At 40.6% G+C, this 24,364-nt stretch overlaps 1 protein-coding gene across 9 annotated transcripts in view; it reads right to left on the bottom strand.

Moving 5' to 3' along the window:
• Positions 1 to 24,362, bottom strand: part of KNTC1 (kinetochore associated 1) — a 148,432-nt gene extending 124,070 nt beyond the window's left edge. The window contains exons 1-16 of one of the 9 annotated variants that reach the window (XM_075898678.1): positions 24,094 to 24,362; positions 20,227 to 20,297; positions 19,858 to 19,922; positions 18,143 to 18,218; positions 17,768 to 17,914; positions 17,465 to 17,585; positions 16,080 to 16,195; positions 15,601 to 15,673; positions 13,147 to 13,224; positions 12,656 to 12,690; positions 7,762 to 7,872; positions 6,703 to 6,796; positions 2,818 to 2,870; positions 2,544 to 2,653; positions 1,627 to 1,681; positions 461 to 559 (exon numbers count right to left, since the gene is read on the bottom strand). In XM_075898678.1, coding sequence (XP_075754793.1) covers positions 461 to 559; positions 1,627 to 1,681; positions 2,544 to 2,653; positions 2,818 to 2,870; positions 6,703 to 6,796; positions 7,762 to 7,872; positions 12,656 to 12,690; positions 13,147 to 13,224; positions 15,601 to 15,673; positions 16,080 to 16,195; positions 17,465 to 17,585; positions 17,768 to 17,914; positions 18,143 to 18,218; positions 19,858 to 19,901 — 1,212 coding nt within the window. In that variant the 5' untranslated portion in view covers positions 19,902 to 19,922; positions 20,227 to 20,297; positions 24,094 to 24,362. Of the gene's footprint in view, positions 1 to 460; positions 560 to 1,626; positions 1,682 to 2,543; positions 2,654 to 2,817; positions 2,871 to 6,702; positions 6,797 to 7,761; positions 7,873 to 12,655; positions 12,691 to 13,146; positions 13,225 to 15,600; positions 15,674 to 16,079; positions 16,196 to 17,464; positions 17,589 to 17,767; positions 17,915 to 18,142; positions 18,219 to 19,857; positions 19,923 to 20,226; positions 20,298 to 23,852; positions 24,007 to 24,093 lie in introns of those variants that run through there. The other 8 variants (XM_075898679.1, XM_075898685.1, XM_075898683.1 and 5 more) reach the window with 8 other exon arrangements.
• Between the last annotated feature and the right edge of the window lie 2 nt (positions 24,363 to 24,364).

The raw sequence follows: 24,364 nt of genomic DNA, 5'->3' as shown, positions 1-24,364 counted from the left end.
TTATGCTAAGGAAACAAAACCACCCAAACCAAAAATCTAGCAGCAAGATTTACTGGCAGCTGCCAACAAAATAAAAATATGGAAATAAGACGTAGGCACAGCGCCACCCTCATCATTGTTTAAATAATAGTTCTTTCTTCCTTCCATCTTTTGGATTATTTTTAGGGTTTTTTTTTTAAACATTTAAAATGTACGAACATCAGAAGGAGGAATTATTCTTATATGCAGGGCTCAACAAACAATGTACACCAGAAGAGCCGGCGCAGAGTGATCTGCGCATGCAGAGAGCGCAGAACCGTGCGCCTGGTGCGCAGGGCTCGCCGCCGCTTGGCGAGCCCTGCTTATATGCACGTATAGTTCTTACCAGATTTTAGACTCTAATCTAAAACAAATAAATATAGCAACTGCTTTAACAGTTAAACTTTAAAATAATTAGCTTTTAAAAGAAATATAGACATACCGTACTGATTTCACTTTGAACTAGTGAAGAAACACCAGATACATCCATAGAATAAAGCTGATTCATTGCAGGTAGTGAAAATACCATGAGGTTTCTCATCTGTAAAATAAGGGGAAAAAATAAGTATAGAAATAATAAAATATCGCGTTGATTAATAAAATTAACTGATCTCCACATTTACTCCACAGAGTCCTTTCTGGAGTGTTTGTACAGAATAAGTAGAACATTTATTGAACATTTTTGGAGTAAAGAGGACAAATGCCAAAAATCTCTGAAAGTCGAAAACTGTTTCACAAGATGACATATCTTATTTATATATTTTAGAAATGTGCATCTGTCTTTGAGTCTATTTAGTCAAGAACATCTTGTAAACAGTAAGAGCTGGGACCACCAAATTTGGTGTGGTTTCCTCTTAGCTTAACTTAAAAGAAGATTAGTGTTTGGCTGTGCCAGGAAACTAGGAAGTGTCAGGAATCGGACTGTTTGCCTTGACATGGAAAGGGAGGAGGCAGAGAGAAGAGCTATGATATTGAGAGTGACCACTGGGGCAGCCATCCCACCACCAAGAGATTGAGCCCCAGCTGGCCTCCATCTTGCCTTCCAGAAGACTGGTAAAGTAGCCTCAAACTCTTCCACTCCCTACTCTGGTCTTTGGCCACAGCAAGCGGGAGGGGGAGGGGGGTATGACAGCCACTGAAGTTGCAAACAGCGCTCCCTGACAAGGAAGTCTATCTGTTGACTTTGATTCTTATCTGCTTCAGTTTAACTACCCAATCTCCAGATACTTACAGATGCTCTCTGTCTCCCAACCCCCTTTCTTTGTCTTCCCTCCCCCCTCTCCTATTTATTTTGGGTGAACACATACTAAACTCATAACTCTGGACATCTGAAGAAGTGGGCTGTGCACACGAAAGCTCATGATATCATCTACATGTTTTGTTAGTCTATAAAGTGCTACCAGGCTATTTGTTGGGTTTTTTTTTTGTTATCTTATATATCAATGCCTGTTCACAGTAAGCAAATAATAGAAAGCAAAAAATTAATTGTTGCTTTTTATACCACCCTGGACTTTCTTTATTGCAAATACTGAGAAAAAGACAACTATAAACATGTAAAATAAGCAATCAAAATAAAAATAGAATACAGAAAAATAAAGAGATTTGTACCTGTTTGTTATCAGATATTGTCAAGGTTATTAGTTTAAGGCTGGCAATCCCCTGTCTATGTATAGAGAAGAAAACAAAAATACTGAATCAATCGTAGTTTAAATGGGGAATTGCTATGAAGACTGAGATATTGTGGTAAGTACAATATATGGCCCTACAGTAGCACAATACATCATCATGCACAGGATAGAAATTCACGTTTCCAAGCTTGAAACCATGCATGTGGTAGCAAACTTGGAAGAAAAGTAGGTTTAATGGTATGAGTACTTTTGTGTTCTAATGTCTTCTCTGTTAGTAAAATAGTCCTCAATAACTAAAACAGTGTTTATCGTCAAAAGTAGACAAATAAGTGGTATCTCGTTTTGCAGTTTAAATGAATTGGCAACAACTTCTTTTGTATTTGTAATTTGAATTGCAAAACGAGTTACCACTAATTTGTCTACTTTGGAAGATAAACACCATTAATTATATTTATTGTGGATAAGGTTATCATCTCACTTAGTCTTGAGAGCAATACAGCCAATGAGAGCATTGCCAAAATGATGCTTGCTAGTCTAGGAGGAGTGTTCTGAACAGCTTTAATAGTAATGAGAAAGAGTCAGGAAATCTACAGGAGGCCTCATTTTTACCCTGTCTGGAATGAAACTAAATACTTGGGCTGCATATCTAGCACTGCACCTTACTAAGCTAGAAAAATGTCAGTGAAGCAAGAATGTCAAGAAGCAAAAATGAGATCTATCATACAATGCAGTTCAATTCTTAGACTCCCTGATAGTTAAACCTGAGCTCAGTTCCTGTTCTCACCAACTGGGGATTATCCCAAAACATGCCCCACAGAAAGCCAGATGAGGGCTGGACACTTCCCGCAATAATACACATGGCATATTCCACAGATGGTACTATAATTCTTCATTTACCGTTCAACTGAAGATGCTGATTCTGTAGTTAGGAGAAATTCTTCAATATGAACTAAGGGCCAATCCCAAACCAAGGTAAGAGAATAAACATCCCACATGCTCAAAATATTCTAGAAGAAAACAAAAATTCAGGTGTACATTTCATATTTTCTTAACACAATCAAGGCTTGTTTCAGTAGATTGATAATCCCAAAATGGAGAACACTAGTAATTTTTAAAAGTTTCGTAAAAAGTCACTGTAAAAGCAATTTCAGACAAATAAAATTATATTTACTTCTTCATTCAAGATAAACAACAAGTTGTCCAGGACCTGAAGTTTCACTGCACCTAGGAAAGAAAGCAACAAAATGTATATCAAGTTACATATTTGTCCAAGAATAATGTATTTGAAATGCAAATAATTTCTAGAAAACATCTATTCATGAAGCTGTTTTAGAGTTTTCAAAATGGATTTTAAACAGTCAGCCTTCCTACATAAGAACAGCCATACTAGGTCAGACCAAAGGTCCATCTAGCCCAGTAGCCTGTCTACCGACAGTGGCCAGCACCAGGTGCCCCAGAGAGGGTGGACCGAAGACAATGATCAAGCGATTTGTCTCCTGCCATCCCTCTCCAGCCTCTGACAGACAGAGACCAAGGACACCATTTTATCCCCTGGCTAATAGCCTTTTATGGACCTAACCTCCATGAAATTATCTAGCTTCTCTTTAAACTCTATTATAGTCCTAGCCTTCACAGCCTCCTCTGGCAAGGAGTTCCACAGGTTGACTACATGCTATGAGAAGAAGAACTTTCGTGTATTAGTTTTAAACCTGCTACCCATTAATTTCATTTGGAGTCCTCTAGTTCTTCTATTTAGGGAACTAATAAATAACTTTTTTTTTAAATCGGCCCTCTACACACCACTCATGATTTTATAGACCTCTATCATATCCCCCCTCAGTCTCCTCTTTTCTAAACTGAAAAGTCCCAGTCTCTTTAACCTCTCCTCATATGGGACCCATTCCAAACCCCTAATCATTTTAGTTGCCCTTTTTTGAACCCTTTCCAAGGCCAAAATATCTTTTTTGAGGTGAGGACACCACATCTGTACACAGTATTCAAGATGTGGGCATACCAGAGTTTTATACAGGGGCAGTAAGATATATTGGGTCTTATTTTCTATCCCTTTCCTAATAATTCCTAGCATCCTATTTGCCTTTTTGACTGCCGCTGCACACTGTGTGGAAGTTTTCAGAGAACTGTCCACGATAACTCCAAGATCTCTTTCCTGATTTGTCGTAGCCAAATTTGCCCCCATCATATTGTACGTATAGTTGGGGTTATTTTTCCCGATGTGCATTACTTTACACTTATCTACATTAAATTTCATTTGCCATTTTGTTGCCCAATCACTCAGTTTGGTGAGATCTTTTTGGAGTCCCTCACAGTCTGCTTCTGTCTTGACTATCCTAAACAGTTTGGTATCATCCGCAAACTTTACTACCTCACTGCTTACCCCTTTCTCCAGATCATTTATGAATAAGTTGAAAAGAATTGGTCCCAGGACTGACCCTTGGCATACACCACTAGTTACCCCTCTCCAATCTGAAAATTTACCATTTATTCCTACCCTTTGTTTCCTGTCTTCTAACCAGTCCTCAATCCAAGAAAGGACCTTCCCTCTTATCCCATGGCCATGTAATTTACACAAGAGACTTTGGTGAGGGACCTTGTCAAAGGCTTTCTGAAAATTCTAAGTATACGATATCTACTGGATCCCCCTTGTCCGCATGTTTGTTAACCCCTTCAAAGAACTCCAATAGATTAGTAAGACAGGATTTCCCTTTACAGAAACCATGTTGATTTTTGTCCAACAAATTATGTTCTTCTACATGCTTCACAATTTTATTCTTTACTATTGTTTCGACTAATTTGCCCGGTACTGAAGTTAGACTTACCAGTCTATAATTGCCAGGATCACCTCTACAGCCCTTTTTAAATATTGGTGTCACGTTGGCTACCTTCCAGTCTTTAGGTACAGAAGCTGATTTAAAGGATAGGTTACAAACCACAGATAATAGCTCAGCAATTTCCCATTTGAGTTCTTTTAGAACCCTTGGATGAATGCCATCTGGTCCCAGAGATTTGTTAACATTAAGTTTCTCTATTTGTTCCAAAACCTCCTCTAATGACACTTCAATCCAGGACAGTTCCTCAGATTCGTCACCCACAAAGGACGGTGCAGATTCAGGAATCTCCAACGTCCTCAGCCATGAAGACTGAAGCAAAGAAATCATTTAGTTTCTCTGCAATGGCTTTATCGTCCTTGATTGCTCCTTTTATAGCTCGATCATCTAGGGGACCCACAGGTTTTTTAGCAGGCTTCCTGCTTCTAATGTACTTAAAAAACATCTTGTTATTTCTTTTTGAGTTTTTGGCTAGCTGTTCCTCAAAATCTTTTTTTGCTTTTCTTATTACATTTTTACACTTGATTTGACAGTGTTTATGTTCTTTTCTATTTATCTCACTAGGATTGGACCTCCACTTCTTAAAAAGATACCTTTTTGTCCCTCACTGCTTCTTTTACATGGTGGTTAAGCCACGGTGACTCTTTTTTAGGTCTCTTGCTATGTTTTTTAATTTGGGGTATACATTTAAGCTGGGCCTCTATTATGGTGTCTTTAAAAAGTTTCCATGCAGCTTTCAGGGATTTGGCTCTAGTCACTGTGCCTTTTAATTTCTGTTTAACTAACCTCCTCATTTTTGCGTAATTCCCCTTTTTGAAATTAAATGCCAGGGTGCTGGACTGCTGAATGTTATTATATTATGGTTACTATTCACAAGCGGTCCAGTAACGGTTATATCCTGGACCTGATCCTGCGCTCCACTCAGAACTAAATCGAGAATTGCCTCTCCCCTTGTGGAGCAGCTGGTGCAGGAACCCAAGAAGCAGTCATTTAAGCCATTGAGAAATTTTATCTCTGCTTCTCTTCCTGAGGTGACATATATCCAGTCAATGTGGGGGTAATTAAAATCCCCCATTATTATAGAGTTCTTTATTTTGGTAGCCTCTCTAATCTCCCTTAGCATTTCAATGTCAGTATCACTGTCCTGGTCAGGTGGTCGGTAATATATCCCTACTGCTAATTTCTTATTATTGGAGCATGAAATTACTATCCATAGCGATTCTATTGAACATGTTGAGTCACTTAATATTTTTATTTCATTTGATTCTACATTATCTTTCACATACAGTGCCACTCAGCCGGCCTGCTCTATCCTTTCTATATATTTTATATCCCGGTATGATTGTGTCCCACAGATTTTCCTCATTCCACCAGGTTTCAGTGATGCCTATTATGTCAATCTCCTCATTTAATACGAGGTACTCTAGGTCACCCATCTTATTAGTCAGACTCCTAGCATTTGCTTACAAGCACTTTAAAAATTTGCCACTGCTTATTTGTCTGCCTTTCCCTGATGCACTGGATTCCTTTGTATGCGCTTGTTTGTCTGCTCTGGCCCATGGTTTGCCCTCTCCTCTCTTTCTGACTACAGCTTAGAGAATCTCTATCAATGGATTCTCCTCTAAAAGAAGTCTCCCTCCGATTTACGTGCATCTCCGCACCAATCGTCTTTCCCCCACTTAGTTTAAAAACTGCTCTACAGCCTTTTTAATGTTTAGTGCCAGCAGTCAGGTTCCTAGCGATGAAGTTAGAGCCCAATCCAGAAAACACTTATCTGCTGAACTGTTTTGTTGGATTTAAACCAGAGTGCTCACCACCCTTCAGGAGTAAGACCAGGAGGAAAAACAACTTTACTAATCATTCACTCCTCAGCTAGGAGACAAATATTTAAAAGTTAAGTTATCAGGAAAAGTGTATTCAACTCTGTAAAAAAAAAAAAAAAAAAAAAAAATGGAAATCCAACTGTAGATCAAACATCTTGCAATACGTCACTGCAGAAAAAAATCTGTTTCAGAGAGTTAACAACAAAACTGTGAAGCACAGATTTAGCCTTGCAGTACACACTCAATGAAATAAAGTTTCCTTTTGAAAAAACTATACACATTATTAAAACAGTGAACTAACAGTTACAAAATGTAGCACAATATTCAGCTTTATTCCTGTGAATTTATATAAATATTTATTTTACAGGCAAAAGTTTTAAATGTTACCTTTAATCATACTGGAATCAGCAAAACTTTGAACAGATATCTGGTTTTTACTAGGAGCCACCTCCCATCTCGAGAGCACACAGTCACCTTTACCCTATTTAAAAAATACAACAAAATGTGGTTTCTATATTACAAATTCTGGTAGTTGTCAAGTTAATCTAATTCATTAAAGTTTAATAAAAAAAGGCTCGTGGGAAGTTGCAAATCATGATTAGTAACCTATACAGCCTCTTAATTAAGATAAAAGCTTTTAAAAATATCAAAATAGATTTTTTTTCCCTTTCTTATTTTCAGGAAGAAACTATTAGAATTATTTTAAATATTGTTTCCCAATAAAAGAGATTATTTTGGATCTCCCAAAAGCATGGAACATTTACAAACAGCAAGTTCATATCCAAGTAGAACATGGAGCTTAATCCAAAGACCAATCGAAAAACCTGCATTGAAGTTAATGGGTTTTGGATCAAGACCATGGCTAATATGTAGCTATCAGACCACATCAAGCCCTAGTCCAGAAGAGTGCTTCACTATGTCCACAATTTTCATCCCTTTCCAAAAAAAAATCAATGGCACTATGCATATACTTAAGCACTTTGCTAGACTGGGACTTCATACTGTACAGAGGCAAGTCTTTAACAGGCCACATCAACAGAAAGATTTTCATTGATTTCAGATGACATTAGATTAGGACCTGAGAGAATAAGGATTAGATTATAAATATGAGAATGCATGCAGGTGAACTAAAATCTCAGTCCCGTAAAGTTTGTTTACAGCCATTGTCCTGGCTCAGTGGTCTGTGCTGCTATTTAGCTATAATTTACCGCTCAATGCTTTCTAAGAACCCAGTAACAGTGCATGTGTTGGTAATGCTGCTAGATAGTATTGACCTCTCTTGGTTGAGCAAATTCTCAGGTTTGTCACCAAACAGGTCCCGAGGGTGTTGGGCTAGAGAGATCATAGCAGACTATCCTTATATTAGTGAGAATCTTAATACATCACAATTACAATAATTTGTCTCCATTAAAAAATATATATATATATATATATATACACATTTACCCCAAGTATCAGCAGGAATTTGCTCATAAAGACTCTAATCACAAAATTCAGACAGCCAAGAGTGTGATAATCCTTTGTAGAAATATAAGTAGTCACGATCTTTCCTTGTAACTGGAAATATGAAAACACAAAGTTACTAATAAAATATAAAAAGTTTGTTAAAATGCAATAACGTTTTCTCTTCACACCCTAAAACAGCAGTTTACGCATATCAGTTAGCTTTACAATAATTTAAACAAATCTCCAACAAGAAACACCTCAGGACAGGATACAGAAATAAAGTTGCTTGACATTTTGAATGACGGCTCCCAGGAGCAGCTGGACTAAACCCACAAGAGGAGAGGCAACTCTTGATTTAGTCCTAAGTGGAGCACAGGATCTAGTCCAAAAATTTACTATTGCTGGACCACTTGAAAATAGCAACCATACTATATAATTAAATGTAACATCTTTGTGGACGGATAAACATCATAGCAGCCTGATACTGTGACATTTAATTTCAGAAAGGAGAGCTACAAAAAAATGAAGAATGTATAGTGCCAAAAGTGAAATCCTTGCAAGTTGCATGGAAACTTTTCAAAGACACCGTAACAGAGGCCTAACTTAAATATACACTCCAACTCAAAAAAATATAGTAAGAGAACCAAAAAAGTTTCACCATGGCTTAACAATCAAGTAAAAGAAGCAGTGAGATAAAGACATAATATAAAAAGCAGAAGTTAAATCTAAGTGAAGAAAATAGAAAGGAGTATAAACTGTCAAATGAACTGTAAATATTTCATTAGGAAGGCCAAAAGGAAATTTGAAGAACAGCTAGCCAAAATTCCAGAAGTTAATAGCAAATTTTTCTTCAAGTACATCAGAAGCATAAAGTCTGCTAAACAACCAGTGGGGCCACTGGACAATCAAGATGCTAAATAAGCACCAAAGGACTATAAGGTCATTGCAGAGAAACTAAATAAATTCTTGGCATTGATCTTCACAGCTGAGGACACGAGGGACATTCCCAAACATACGCCATTCTTTCTAAGTGACAAATCTGAGGAACTGTCCAAGATTGAAGTATCAGTAGGGGAGGTTTGGAAACAAATTGATAAAACTGAAAGGTAATAAGTCACCAGGACCTGATGGCATTCACCCAAAAATTCTAAAAGAACTCAAATGTGAAATTGCAGAACTACTAACTGTGGTTTAAGCAACAAGCAGTCCTGTGGCTCCTTATAGACTAACAGATTTATTGGAGCATAAGCTTTTGTGGGCAAAGACCCACTTTGTCAGATGCCCCAGCCCACTCCTGTCCCCTGGCCAGACACCTTGTCCCCACAGCCTACTGCTGTCCCCTGCCCCGTGGCCAGACAGCCTGCTGCCAGTCCGCTCCTGCCTCCTGGCAGTAGCCAGCCTGCTCCTTCCCCACACCCTATTCCCAGCCTGCTATACTCTACCTCCCACCCAGATCTCACACCCTCACCTCCCTCCTACACCCCACCTCCTGCTCAGATCCTTAATCCCCTACCCTAATCCATTCACTGGCAGCCCTGTCACACACACTTAACCCCTCAAGGTTAATGGAACCCCAAAAGAGTAAATCTGGCCTGAGGCCTTGAATCTCAACCCCCCCGCCCCACCACCACCACCAGACTGAATGTGAGGTATTTCAGCTGGGAGCCACTTCTGTGAGGGTTGGAGATTTCTGGAGGATTTTTTTTCCTTCTGTTTTGCTTCTTACTTTTGTGTGATTCCCAACTGCTTTTTCTGTGGGTCAGTGGCCCCCAACACAAAAACGGTTCCCTACTTCTGCCATAAAGAAAGACGATTGTGTGTTGGACATAATACTTTATTTAAAAATGAAGCCTGGCCAACAAGCCCCAGTTGGGGTCCAGCCGCATCTGGCCACAGCGTCAGGACACTCCTGTACCCCCTACTCACCAACCCTGAGACAATCATAAACCTGAACCCCTTGCCATGAGGCCCTCATACCCCCACATTCTCAGACTCCTGCACTCCCACATCCCCAGCAATAACATTCCTGCACCACTCCACACACCCCAACCCTGAGCCCATCTAAGGGCAGCCCGTGGCTATAGGCAGACTCTGCCACCGCCTAGGGCACCGCCACCCGGGTCGCCCAATGATGATGTCACGGGGCGCCCACCGATGACGTCAGGCCATTTACAGCCTTGCAGGCGGGGGCACAATTGCGCGCTCCGCCTGGGGTGCCAGCTGCTGCAGCTGGCCTCAAGCCACTCCTGAGCCCATCATATACCTGAACCCCCTGGCCTGGGCCCCTCATCTCCCCACATCCTCAGTTCTGCACCCCCACATACCTAGTCCCCTGCCATAATGCTTCTGCCCCCACATACCTCAACTTTGTGCCGGGATTCCACAATACACCCAAATCCCCTGCCTTGAGCCCCGCTCAGACTCCTGCACCCCCATATCCCTAAGCTCCTGCCATAAGATTGACATAAGACAGCTTGAATGCGTGCATGAAGCTGAATCTAACCAGTTATGATGTGCAAAAAGATGCAGTAGAAGTCCCATTAAATAAGGTCTGCGAGTGCCATGTTTCATTTATGCTATTATTAATTGGTAGCATTATCTGTCCTGCTGTGATAATAGACATATGCGTGGCCTCCTGCCTCCCACTCCCAGAGGAGGCGGCTTGGGCTGCAGGACCTCCTCCCTCCCTGCTGCTTCCAGGGACAGAGGGGGTAGGGGACGAGGAATAGGAAGGGGGTTGGTGCAGTGAATTCTCTTTCTTCCCTGCTTCTATGAGGCTTCTGGGGCACATGTGTGCTCCTCCCCTCTCCATATGGGTGGCCTCCTTCCTCCCCATTGCTCTGGAGATACTTGGGCACACACACTCTTCATCTCCCTGGGCTATTGGTGGGGCTGGGGGGGAATCTGCCTTCCTCTAGAAACTTCTCAAGTCTTCTCAAATGTTCTCTGTGACAGATAGCGTGACGGACACCTTTCCTTTTATAATAGTATATACACATATCAATTAATAATATTAAGTTGTATATTTTCAGTCCTGCAAATGGGCATTGTTATACAGCCCTTTGTTGACCACTTTTCTGAATTTTGATGTAGTTTGGCTCTTTGGTTTGAAAAGGTTGCCAAGCCCTGCTTTAAAATATCTTACATATCAAATGACTGGAGGATAGCTAATGTGACGCCAATTTTTTTAAAAGGGTTCTAGAAGTGAGCCTGGGAATTAGAGGCTGGTAAGTCTAATGTCAGTATCGGGCCAACTGGTTGAAACTATAGTAAAAGAACAGAATTCTCAGGCAGCTAGATGAACATAATCTGTTGGGGAAAGTCAACATGGGAAATCATGCCTCACCAACGTAATTGAATTATTTGAGGAGTCAACAAGTATATGGACAAGAGGCATCAAGTGGATACAGTACACTTAGATTTCCAGAAAAGCTTTCATAAGGTCCCTCACCAAAGACTCTTAAGCCAAGTAAGCTGTCATCAGATAATAGGGAAAGTCTTATCATGAATTGAGAACTGGTTAAAAGATAGGTAAGAGTGGTAATAGGCAGAGTCTCACTGGGGAACCTTCTGGGACCAATGCTATTCAACATATTCATAAATAATCTGAAGAAAGGGATAAACAGTGAGGTAGAATAATTTGCAGAGGATACTAAACTGCTCAATATAGTTAAATCCAAAGCAGACTGTGAAGAGCTTCAAAAAGAATTTCATAAAACTAGGTGACCAGGCAACAAAATGGCAGATGAACATTAGTGTTGATAAATGCAAAGTAATATATATCTGAAAACTTAATCCCAACTACATGTACAAAATGATGGGGATGAAATTAGCTGTTACCTCTCAAGAGTCATTATGGATAGTTCTCTGCAAACATCTACTCAATATGCAGCAGCAGTCAAAAAAGCATAACAGAATATTAGGAACCATTAAGGAAGGGATACAGAATAAGACAGAGAAGATGTTATTGCCTCCGTATAAATCTGTGGTATGCCCACATCTTGAATATTGCATGTACATGTGATCTAATTACAAAAAAAATCTTGGTACTAGAAAAAGTTCAGAAAAAGGCAACAAAAATTATTAGGAGTATAGAACGAGTTCCATGTGAAGAGAGATTAATGAGACTGGGACTTTTCAGCTTGGAAAGGAGATAACGAAGGCCACTATAATAGCGGTCTAAAATCATGACTGGTGTTAAGAAAGTGAATAAGGAAAAGTTGTTCACTTGTTCCCATAACACAATAGAGTTCACCAAATGAAATTAATAAATAGCAGACTTAAGAGAGGGATGTAAAAATGTAAACATGTACATTGTTATCCTATGAGCCTGGGCGCCTCAGTTAGCATGCTTAGTTACATGTAGCCCTTCCCATCTCCTCCACATTGCTGCCTTTGTATTAGAGGCAGAAGTGCAGGGGAGCAGGTGGGAGACAGTCTGAACAGGGAGCCAGCTTTTAATTTCAGTGGTTACATGATTTAAACCAGGGATGTTTAAATGCATTTAAACAAAGGAAGTATTTCTTCACACAGTGCACAATCAACCCGTGAAACTTCTTGCCAGAGGATGTTGGATCAGGATTTTAACAGTTTCAAAAAACTAAATACATTCATGACAGATAGGTCCATCAATTGTTATTAAGCAGGATGGGCAAGAGTGGTGTCCCTAACCTGTTTGTCAGAAGCTGGGAATGGATCATTTGATGTTTACCTGTTCAGTTCATTTCTTTTGGGAAAACCTAGTATTGGCCATTATTGGCAGATTGTATACTGGGGCTAGATGGAGTCTAAGCAAGGATGGTTGTTCTTTTTTCCATATGTTATACAAATCAAAGTTTTGTTAAATTGGAAATTTTTAACAGACAGATCAAGTGGCACAGTTATTGCAATTTACCTTCTTTGCTGTAATCATGTCCATCTTGTCAATTGCTACATAAAAATTAAAGAAACAAATATGGTTTCATAATTTCATAGTAATTAAGACAGTAATATTATAATTTGGAATTATGTTCCTGTAACAAGCAGTATTCTCAAAAAGAAACAGAATTACTGAAGGCAATGTAAACTATAAGTAATTTACAAAGAGGGTTTGGTAGAGAGAATAAAAATTTCTGCTTTTTTTGGACAACTAATATCTTGCATCATTCACAATTAGTTCACATGGTCTTAAAAACAAAAGTAATAGGAATGATTACAGCCATTTCCTATAATTTGCTGAACATTCTCAGCTCCCTCCAAAATCAATAGAATTTTAGGTCAGTCGGAACTTCACAGAACTGGGGTCTTAGCCACTATAGAAAACAGCATGCTAAAGTATTAATTATTATAAGTCAATACACACAGCAATCTGAAATTTAATGTTCAATGTGAGTTGTATCATCATACCTTCCTGAATTTTTGCAAGTGGGAGGCACATAATGCAAAAGAATCCATTGCTTGTGAGAATGAACATATGATAGATTCCTATAAAATAAGCACAAAACTAAGTTTCTAAAAATGTAAAAATAATTTAGACCAAACTTTTCACTAGATTAGGATAATTTTAAAAGAGATCTAGTTACTTTAATAAAATGTAAGAACATTACCACACACAGAAAGATTAAAAAAACCCACAATACATAAGACCAAGATTAAAGGCAACATACATAACACAGCATGAGATATCCCATGCAACTATTAGCTGATGAATGATATCATTACTAGAACTTTGCCAATACTAATGATGCCATTAAGTATTGATTACAATTGCACAAAATTCCCTTATCACTAATGTCACTAAGTATATAAAACAAAAAACAGGACTAACAAGATGGTTTATTAGGTGATGAGCTTCCGTGGGCCAGACCCACTTCCTCAGCTCTGAGGAAGTGGGTCTGGCCCACGGAAGCTCATCACCTAATAAACCATCTTGTTAGTCTTTAAAGTGCTACATAGTCCTGTTTTTTGTTTCAGCTACACCAGACTAACAGGGCTACATTTCTATCACTAAGTATATATACACCTTTAAAGGCCAAATCCTGAGATCCTGACGTCAACTGGTGTTTACATATGTAAGAATCAAGTTAGGTTGACCAGAAAGATACTACCTGCTTTAAAAAAAAAATTAAAGGTTTCTCATATTCACACCTGTGTCCTAAAAGAATAGATCCTAAACACATCCCCTAAGTTCACATCTGTCAATGCTGAAAGGCTAGCCAAGGAAACGATAGCTGAAGTTATAGGCTCTCCAATGAAAATGTAATGCTCCAGATGTTCATATCTAGGTACAGTTTGAAAAGATGTGTCAGCAGAGACATCTTTAATGTGTAACCATCAGAACCAAGTAAGTTTCAGAGGGAATTTATGCCAAATAGAAGATAAGTACTGATGTCATACTTATATAAAAGCCAGTACTTTAAAGACACATGCATCAGACATTTTTTAAAGGTACCACCAGCCATTATAAAATTTTAGTCACTAACTACCTTAAATAGCGACAAGGAGTCCTGTGGCACCTTATAGACTAAAAGATGTGTTGGAGCATAAGCTTTCATGGGCAAAGACCCATTTCATCAGATGCAGACTAACACAGCTACCCCTCTAATACTCGATACCTTAAATAGATTATCAAAAAACATTTTTCCCATCCAAAAAGAAAAAAAAAAAAATCAGTAAGCATATACATATATACATATGTACATGGCTCGCCGACCCACGGCGAGCCCCGCTTCCCAGCTGCGCTGTCCGGCGTTCTGCACATGCACAGATCGCCTGTAACCTGGAAGAGCCAGGTCCAATCTACTCGAGTAGATTGTATTATTTGTCGAGCCGTGTGTGTGTGTGCTCACACACACACACACACACACAAATATATATAAATTAATACCACAAAATATAGTCACAAACATGCAATTTAGTTTCTCTGGTTAGATTAAACAGAAGTGAAACACATGACTATTCAAGAAAATGTATTTACAATGTAAAAAGGGTGAAATCCTGCACCACAACAGTTAATGGGAGTTTTGATATTGACTTTTTTCCCCCCCACAAAGTCAAGATTTCATCCCACAAATAACCAACTGCTCAGGATAGGCCTGATGCAATATCAATCAAGTCAACAGGAGTCTCTCCATTGATCTCAGTAGATTTTTGATTAAGCCCTGTTGCCTGGGCCACCTATCAAGTGGGGCATAATAATCCATCAATATATAGGCAACCTACGTAGCTTCCCTGGGATTCTACAATTTAGGAGTACACTCACCCCAAATAATATGTGTATGCCCACTTTTTAAAAATAAAAGTGAAAATCTGAAATTAGATTTAACCAAATCATTCAGTAAGTGATTATCATCTACATTCTGCAAAGACTTACTCACATGCTTACTTGTACACATGCAAGAAATTCCACTGAAACAAAAGGAAATACATGTGTACAGTTAAGTATTTTTGTAAGATCTGGGCTTAAAACAGCAATGAGACATCCTTTTAAATATCCTGAATGCACTTTTAAATGTAACACAGCAAGAAGGATATACAAAAGACATAATACATACAAAATGATTACTCTTTGTTTTCAACCCTTGAAGATTCAGAGCATTCTGGCCCTGATCAAACCTAATACACACACATGCGCTTAACTTTAAAAATGCAATTCATTGAGACTCCTCCTATGGTTAAATGTATGTGCTGACATGCTCTATCAGATCAGGATCAGAGTGCTCCATACTGGCAGGATTGAGCCCTAAGTAGTCAAGTCAAGCTATCACAACACATACATTTTTATGTTAACCAGAGTGATTTCTCATCCAGCTTATTTTTAATTCTGAAGGCTTACAGCAAGAATTATCTGAAAAAACATACCTTCATCTGCAGTATCTTTTTCAATAAGAAGATTTAGATAAGTCTTTTCATCTGGAGATTTCTGAACCAAAACCTAAAATACAGATCAACATACACAATTCCATGTTTGATTAAATTATGTTATAGGAAATACATATTAAACCAATATTTCTTCCCTGAAATTCTGCATTAACATGCAGTTTTGAACAACAAAGAATTGGTAACATACATAATTACTTTAGGGATCAGACCTGCACACTTTTAGAGAAATAATCCTTATCCTTATAAAAAATTGGTTTAGGTTTTGGTTTCTGTATTTAAATGAAGTTTACTAGAGCTGGTATTCTCAATAAATGTTACGTGAAGGAAAAAAAACTCTCTATAATCTAACATTCTTAGTTAGCCAAAGCAAGAATCACGCTCAGTTCATTCATATTTTCATATTTGACACAAGTAAGAAATATGCAAGCAATTGAGAATAGAGGAAAAAAGTTCCATACATTAGTTAATAAAGTTTGCTTTGATGGCACATGAATAAGATGTAGGCTGCCACTTTGCTCACCGACCACAAGAAATTGTCCTTTTTGACACAAACCAACCACATCCACGTCAGTATCTGAAAATTCCAAAGCAAATTTCAAATATTAGATCATAATAGAGAATGCAGTTCAAGCATTAAGAAGTTTTAGTGCAGCTTCTCAAATTCCTTTAAATATTTATTTTGTAGAAGTGCCAAGAAAGGCATATTCTCCCACTTGCTCCAGGCACCTCTGCTACAAGTTTAAAAAAAAATTAACTCACCACAAACCTCCAGAAAATCAGGGGCTTAGGACTAATATATTTATTCTAAAAATTGTTCACAATTCATTTTATGTGAGCTGGTAAATTACTGTTCTAATATCAACGGAGTTTTGTAGTCTCTTGTAAAAATGGTTTTGTTTAACTTGTAAAAATATTAGTTGCTCGTGTTTCTGAATTTTCAAATTACTTTCAAGGTAATAAAAACAGCAGATTAGTCTGCCTCCACAGTTACAAATTTGATCTCTCCCAATTGTCACTCACAATGTAAATTGGAGATCCTTTGGATCTTATCTAATTTCACTTTTTTAACCCAATCCTGCAAGTATGCACACCAACTTTTACTCATGTGAGTGGTCCAACAAAAGCCATTATGATATCCCACGTTTAATATTAAGCTTTCATGTATAACTGTTTCCAGGATTAGGATTTGTGACTTCAGATACAAATCCTGCAAGGAGCTTCATGTAGGTAAATTGCACTCAGTGAAGTGAGTAGTAGCTTTGTTAATGGCCTCCAGTGACAACAGAAGCACTGTATTGTTCATACAAACGTGCTATTTTTTTTTATCTAGGAGATATTTGTGACTGGTTGAATCACAGGGGTCCTCTTGGGATTGTTACCTGGTGTGCTGGACATGCCATTAAGCTTGCTAACCTGCCCACTTGGGCACCCCACCGTCCTGTTCTGCTGGGCCAGAAGCTCTGATCTCCCCGAATCATTGCACAGAGTTGAATAGTTCCTCTTTGTATTTATTTTGCTCAAAGGCAGGAATTTTGTGTGTTCAGTTTAAATTTTTCTCGCCTTGAGTGGAAAAGTACCAGATGCAAGATGAGTTCCAGCATTTGGAGGCATGATCACATCTTTCTAGGACCAGTTTTGTTTGGGCCTACAGGATAAACAAAACCCTTCACAGGTTGATGACTTTATCACTCAGCCATTAAGGTCTTAAGTATCACTAGTGGCTAATAACAGAAACCCTGGATTAATAAAACGGGTTCCTACTTTAAGTTGTTTTTATTAACCGAATCCATAAGCAATTTTGACTTACAGTTAGTTTAATTCCAAAACAATAAAAAAAACTCACCAAACTGAACGTTCATCTGAAAAGACTGGCAAACACTATCAAGAAGTATCACTGATCTGTCAGCCACAATAATACAGGTATCATCTGAGTTGCATGCACATAGCTTTGGATTAAATAGGACCTTAGAAATAAAAAGAACTGTGAAATTACAAGCAACTAAAGAACCTTTCAAAATAAAAACTAGAGTAATGCTTTTCAACAATTAAAGTAAAACAATATGTAATAATATACTAGTCTAAAGCACTTTTGCAGTAGTTCTGAGTAAGTTCCAGCATAACAAACTCTGATTCTAACAAGTATTACCTTTTCAGAAGAAATTTTAACTAGCCTATCCTCTTGGTACAAGGCAGTTCCACATTCTTGTCTTGAATCTATGTTCAGTTGTCCACTGCATGTATCATCATTTGTCAGAAATTCAATACTATTCCACATGCTGAAGAAACCCTTTACCTATGATAAATAGACAGACAAATCATAGCAGCAAAAACTGTGATATTAAAGCAAAGTGACATTTAAACAATCAATATTATTACACAGAACTCACTGATTTTGTCATGAGACTATGATTCTGTATTTAAAGAGGATGTCACAATAAACTGTGTGTTCCCAAAGTTAAGAGACACTGTGATGGGATAATCACCCCCACACAAGGCCAAAGAAAGAAAAAAAGTCAACTACCTGACAGGCTATGCCTGGATTGGAGTCAAGGCTGATAAAGTCTAAGGGACAATGAAGTCCAGCTAGACAGGCTGACCTGGTATATAAATGGAGTGCAAGAAAAAAAAAAACCTACGTGAATGGAAGCAATGGTATCTGGCAACCCTGCACGTGGGCAACAACAAACAAAGTGTCTCATGGCCACACAGAGAACCATGATGGGCTCTACGTGGATTGAGAGCCACAGGCTGCCACCACAAGCTTAGACCATAGTTACTGGACATAAGTCCCTGGGCTGGAACTCATGGTAGTAGGAAGTTTATGTTCCCTGGTTAGCCAATGGAGAAACAACATAGTGTGAACAGAGGAATGGAAGATTGTCTGAGAGAAATAATCCATTGGGACTTTGAAACCCTGAAATGGAGAAAACTACAATGACCTGTCAAAAGGGACAAATCATGAAGAGAGATCACCATGAGTTACGAAGAAAGAGGAATTGAGTCCAGGGACCTCTAATTTTGACACCAGACTCAGTATTTTTAGATCAGCCTAAAAGCTATAGTTGCACAGCTCTGCAAAAGTTTGCCTTGAAATAATGGCTTGAGATTTCATGAAAATCCCACCATGAAATGCCACAAGTTGGCCCAATCTAACTCTCTGTAATAATACTTGTCTTTTGTGATGAAATCTACTAGCTGAAGCCCCTTGGTGTAGGTAGTGAGTGATTACGACTCCAGATTCTGGGTCTCTCAGGTGCACTTTCTTAGTGCACACCCTGAGTTTGATGTGCCGCTATGTAGTGGGCTACCAAGGGACAGTGCTTCAGACTTCACCACAATAGGAGTATGTCTACATTGCCACCCTAGTTCGAACTAGGGTGGCTAATGTAGTCATTCAAATTTGCAAATGAAGCCCAGGATTTAAATATCCCAGGCTCCGACATTTTTAAATGCCCCATAGTTCAAACTACCTGCCCAAGGAGTAACGGTAGTTCGAATTAGGAGCTTTAATTCGAACAACCTAGCCTGTGCCATGTGTAGCCGCGGGCAGGTAGTTCGAACTACGGGGCATTTAAAAATGGTAGTGCCCGGGAACATGCAAATAAAGCCTGGGATATTTAAATCCCAGGCTTCATTTGCAAATTTGAATGACTACATTAGCCACCCTAGTTCGAACTAGCGTGGCAATGTAGACATACTCCTATTGTGGAGGCTGGTGAAGTCTGAAGCACTGTCCCTTGGTAGCCTACTATATAGAGGCATATCAATCTCAGGGTGTGCACTAAGAAAGTGCACCTGAGAGACCCAGAATCTTGAGTCATAATCACTCACTACCTACACCAAGGGGCTTCAGCTAGTAGATTTGCAAGTTCGAATGACTACATTAGCCACCCTAGTTTGAACTAGGGTGAGAGTGTAGACATACCCTAGCTTAGTTACATTTCCTGCAGAGTCCATCTGGTTGAATGAGCTCTGGTTTACCTAGCTGCATTCTTTGTGGGCAACATGCCAATAATGAAAGAACTCACATACTTGGCCAAGAAATATCTTCAATGCACACACTGCTCTTAAAGCATAAGAGACTTACTAATCTATATAAGAAACTTCTGAACACAATATCCTTTTGTCTGATCTGGTCCCCAGCTATCTCCACTTCCTCCTGCTGAGTCTTCTGTTACTCCTAGTGAAATGGCACCCTTTGATGGAGAAGCACAATTTATGAAACTGTACTCTTACCAGACAGTTGCACAGCTGAGAGCAAATGCCAGTCCTCCAACCATTCCCTTTATCCCAACAGGCTTCTGTAAAATAGGACACTATCCTGGACAAACCTTACTGACTTAAATACTTGCATTTTAATATGATAGAGTCCTAAAATACATAATTCTGTAAGGTTAATTTATGTACCTACTATAGAGGCATTGGAATTATTAGTATTTGAAATTATTTATATGGGAAGTAACCAAATGCCAATTTAAATTTTTTGATTAAATCTAAAAGGCAAAAGATACATTATACTGTTTCTCTGAACAAAAAGTCTAAATAAGCAATTCACCATATTCAAATATTAACAAAACATTATAAACCTTTGATTAAGATACTTACAAACAGGAGAAGCTGGGGGTGCTAAGCCCCACTTGTTGGTTCCAACCTTTAACACTGGACTTTTTTATATCCTTTAGCAAATAAGTGATATAATTGCCAATTACTGACTTCAGCTAAAAATCAATTTTGAAACAGCTCATCCTTATTTCTAGTCTTAATTCGATTAAAATTTACAACCTTCTTTCTTAAGGTCTTTCCTCATCTCTCCCCCACACAAACACACTTCCTGGTCCCCCAACAACTTTTTCGTTGAACCTGTCACGTAGATCATGTTAGTATATGGAGAAGGAAAGTCCACGCTATCTCATTTTAAGATGAGTTTTTTTTATTTAAAAAATATAAATCTGCAGTCTCCCCCTCAGAAACCTTGGCTTGCAACTCAACAGTGGATTGCTGTGGGTCCCCTTGCTGCAGGGGCAGCAGGTGACTAGTGAGGGTGCTACGGCAGGCCTTTTGCCTCTTCTTGCACAGTGGACCACGCTGTATGCCTTAAGCAGCCAGCAGGAGGTCTGGCTCCTAAGTGATGGCACCATGGGCTCCATGCACTACCTCCACACTCTCACTGGCTAATTCCTGCCCAATGGGAACTGGGGAGTGGGTGGGTTTGTGACCAAGAACAGCATGCAGAGCTGCTTGTGTGCCTCCACCTAGGAACCAGACTTGCTGCTGGCCACTTCCATGGCACATCATGGTCTGCTATGCCAGGAAAGACAGTGTTGGGGTCAAGGGAGGCAACAACAGGAAACTATTTTAGTACCCCCACTGCATCATGACCGTGAACCACGGGAGGTAAGTATGTGACCAGCCACAAGCACCAACCCTCTGCCCCAGACCTGAATCCCCCTACCAATAACCCCCTCTCATTCCTGTCCCTCCCCTAGTCAACAGATATAATTATGTTGCACCAACAATTTTCTTCAACAGTGTCACAAGGAAAATGTTTGAAAAATTACTCAGTTAACACTTTCCCAGGCATAGATTATTCACTACATGTCAAGTTTGTGCCACATGATGGTTTCTCTAATTCAATCATTGTTAGAAGTACAAGCAGATTGTTCTCAATTGCAACTGGAATGTATAACTGGACATTGACATTTCTCAAACTGTTACAGCTGTCAAATGTTATCCGAGCCACAACACCCAGTGACTTGCAGTCCAGCAATTTTTTTTACATGAGTTTCACAAATCCAGATGGGCAGGTGCTAGTTCCAAAAACTCAATTCTGTGTACTCTGTCAAAAAAAAAAAAGTAATATAATCTTACCAGTTTTGACTGTATTTGTAATTAATTGAAACTAGAATCACAGTATACCAGAACTGGAAGGGACCTTGAGAGATCATCAAGTCCATTCCCTACCCTCACGGCAGGGCCAAGCACAGTCTATATCATCCCTGATAGATGTCTGTCTAACCTGCTCTTAAATATCTCCAGTGATGGAGATTCCACAACTTCCCTAGGCAATTTATTCCAGTGTTTACCCATCCTGACAATTAGGAAGTTTTTCCTGATGTCCAACCTAAACCTCCCTTGCTGCAGTTTAAGCCCATTGCTTTTTGTCATATTATCAGAGGCCAAAGAGAACAATTTTCCCCCTCCTCCCTATGACACCCTTTTAGATAGCTGAAAACAATACCATGTCCCCCCTCAGTCTTCTCCTTTCCAAACTAAATAAGCCCAATTCCTTCAGCCTTCTCTCATAGCTCATGTTTTCTAGACTTTTAATCATTTTTGTTGCTCCTCTCTGGTCCTTCTCCAACTTTCTTAAAATGTGGTGCCCAGAACAGGACACAACACTCCAATTGAGGCCTAATCAGCCCAGAGTAGAGGGGAAAAATGTCTTCTCATTGTCTTGCTCACAACACTCCTGTTAATGCATCCCAAAATCATGTTTGCTTTTTTTGCAATGCTGTCACACTTTTGACTCATATTTAGCTTGTGGTCCACTATGACCACTAGATCTCTTTCTGTAACACTCTATCCTAGACAGTCGCTTTCCATTCTGTATGTGTGAAACGGATGGTTCCTTCCTAAGTGGAGTACCTTGCATTTGTCCTTATTAAACTTCATCTTACCTCAGGCACAAACTACAACACAAAAATATTCAGCATTTCCTAAACACAGCAGACCAGGGAGACGCGGAGCAAAGCCACAGAGGATGCGGGCGGCAGGACCGCGGCGCGTCTCGGCGGTCCTGCCGCCCGCGTCTCCCTAGTCTGCTGGAGGGGAGAGGGGGCGCAGCTAGTGCGCTCCCCACCCCACAGCAGACCAGGCTTTCCTCGCCAACGCCTGTGGTAGAGCAACTGGGCGCTGCCGGGTTGGTCCCACAGCGCCGCTCCTCGGTGCTACTAGACCAACCCGGCAGCACCCCAGCTGCTCTGCTCCAGGCATCCCCAAGTCAGCTGCTGCTGAAACTGACCAGGGGCTGACTACAGGAAGCCCAAGGCAGAGTTGGGGACACCTGGGACAGAGCAGCTGGGGCGCTGCCGGGTAGGTCCAGCTGTCCCAGGCGATCAGATTCAGCCGCTGTTGAAATTGATCAGCGACTGATTCCAGGAAGCCCAGGGCAGAGAAACTCTGCCTTGGACTTCCTGTAGTCAGCCGCAGGTCAGTTTCAGCAGCAGCTGAATCTGGACGCCAGTTCCGACTTACGTACAAATTCAACTGAAGAACAAACCTACAGTACCTATCTTGTACGTAACCCGGGGACTGCCTGTAGTGCAGGGTAGAGGAAACTTTGTGTTGGCCTGGGGGCAGGGGAGCAGCCCTAATTGGCCTGGGGGGCAGGGGAGCAGCGGGGCCTCCGCAGGCCAGATCAACCCGCTTGGCGGGCTGCTTTCGGCTCACAGAGACCTTTTTGCCCACCCCTGATATAAAGAGCACATAGCTCACATCATTCTGAGAAAAGGGAAGAACAAACAGTTCAATACATCCTCCATACAATACACAGCCCTTGAATCTTAGAATACTACAAATAGAAGGGGTCTCAGGAATTCATCAAGTCTAGTCCCCTGCACTCATGGCAGGACTAAGCACCATCTACATCATCCCTGACACATGTTTGTGTAACCTGTTCTTAAGAAATGTCCAATAATGGAGATGCCACAACTTCCCTAGAAAGTTTATTCCAGTGCTTAACCACCCTGAGCCTAAACTTCCCTTGCTGCAATTTAAACCCGTTGCTTCTTGTCCTATCATCAGAGGTTAAGGCTGAAGAGGAAGAGAAGTGGGAGGGCCCCTGAAGCTACTCCCAGCCCTGGAAGAAGACCAGCTACAGCTGCCCTGCCAAGACTTAAAGAGGTACAAGAAGAGCCCCAGAAAACGCCGGGGGTAGAACTGATGGGGAAGAGGAGTAGAAGTAACTGCTAGGCAGGGGCGGGGCAGACGTGCATGGGAGAACTCTTGCCACAAGTGGACAGCACAACCGTAATAAGGCAGGGGACCACTGGCAACACGCACGACCCCACAAACACGGGCAGTATGCAGGTCTGCCAAGTAATCCTGCTACCGCCGGACAGAGGAAGGCAGGAGCTGCGCGCTGCCCGAGTCTCCCTCCCCCTGCTCTGGCGGGCTGGGGCTGATTTCCCCTCTTACGTGGAGGACCACGGTTGGGGGGGGGGAGCATTCACCTCTTTGCGGTCCATATTTAGTAACAACAAAAAATCTTCTCCCACAGAAATTCCTGCGTACGGGCCGAAGCCCAAAACCTCCAAATTGTCTCGATGCTGGGGCCAATCTCACAATTCCAGCCGGCTGGACGCCTTCCCACTCCGCGGGGTTTCTCAGCCCCACCCCTCTCCCAGCACAACGCCGGCGGGCAACCCCTCGCAACGCCTAAGCCCAGCGGCACTTGTACAAAGCCCCCCTTACCTCAGTCACAAAAGGGAGATGACGAGCTACGAAACTCGCTTCAGCATTTCAAATTGGCGGGAACTTCGCTGTTCCGTCGGGCGCTACCGGGTACAGGAAGGGTCAAAAATTAAGGCGCCCGCGCGCGCGAACAGCACATTTGCCCACCGCTATCCAGCCCCTCTCACCCCATTGGCTTGGCTGGCCCTCCTTTATCGTTGCTAAGGTAACGGGATCCTCCTTCTTTCCCGGAATGCACTGCGAGTATCCACCCTCCCCCCCTCCCGCCGCC

The sequence above is a fragment of the Pelodiscus sinensis genome, chromosome 15 (assembly GCF_049634645.1).
Source record: "Pelodiscus sinensis isolate JC-2024 chromosome 15, ASM4963464v1, whole genome shotgun sequence".
NCBI classification, from domain to species: Eukaryota; Metazoa; Chordata; order Testudines; family Trionychidae; genus Pelodiscus; species Pelodiscus sinensis.
Note: the sequence above shows the minus strand (reverse complement) of the source record. Positions and strands in the feature narration are given on the sequence as shown.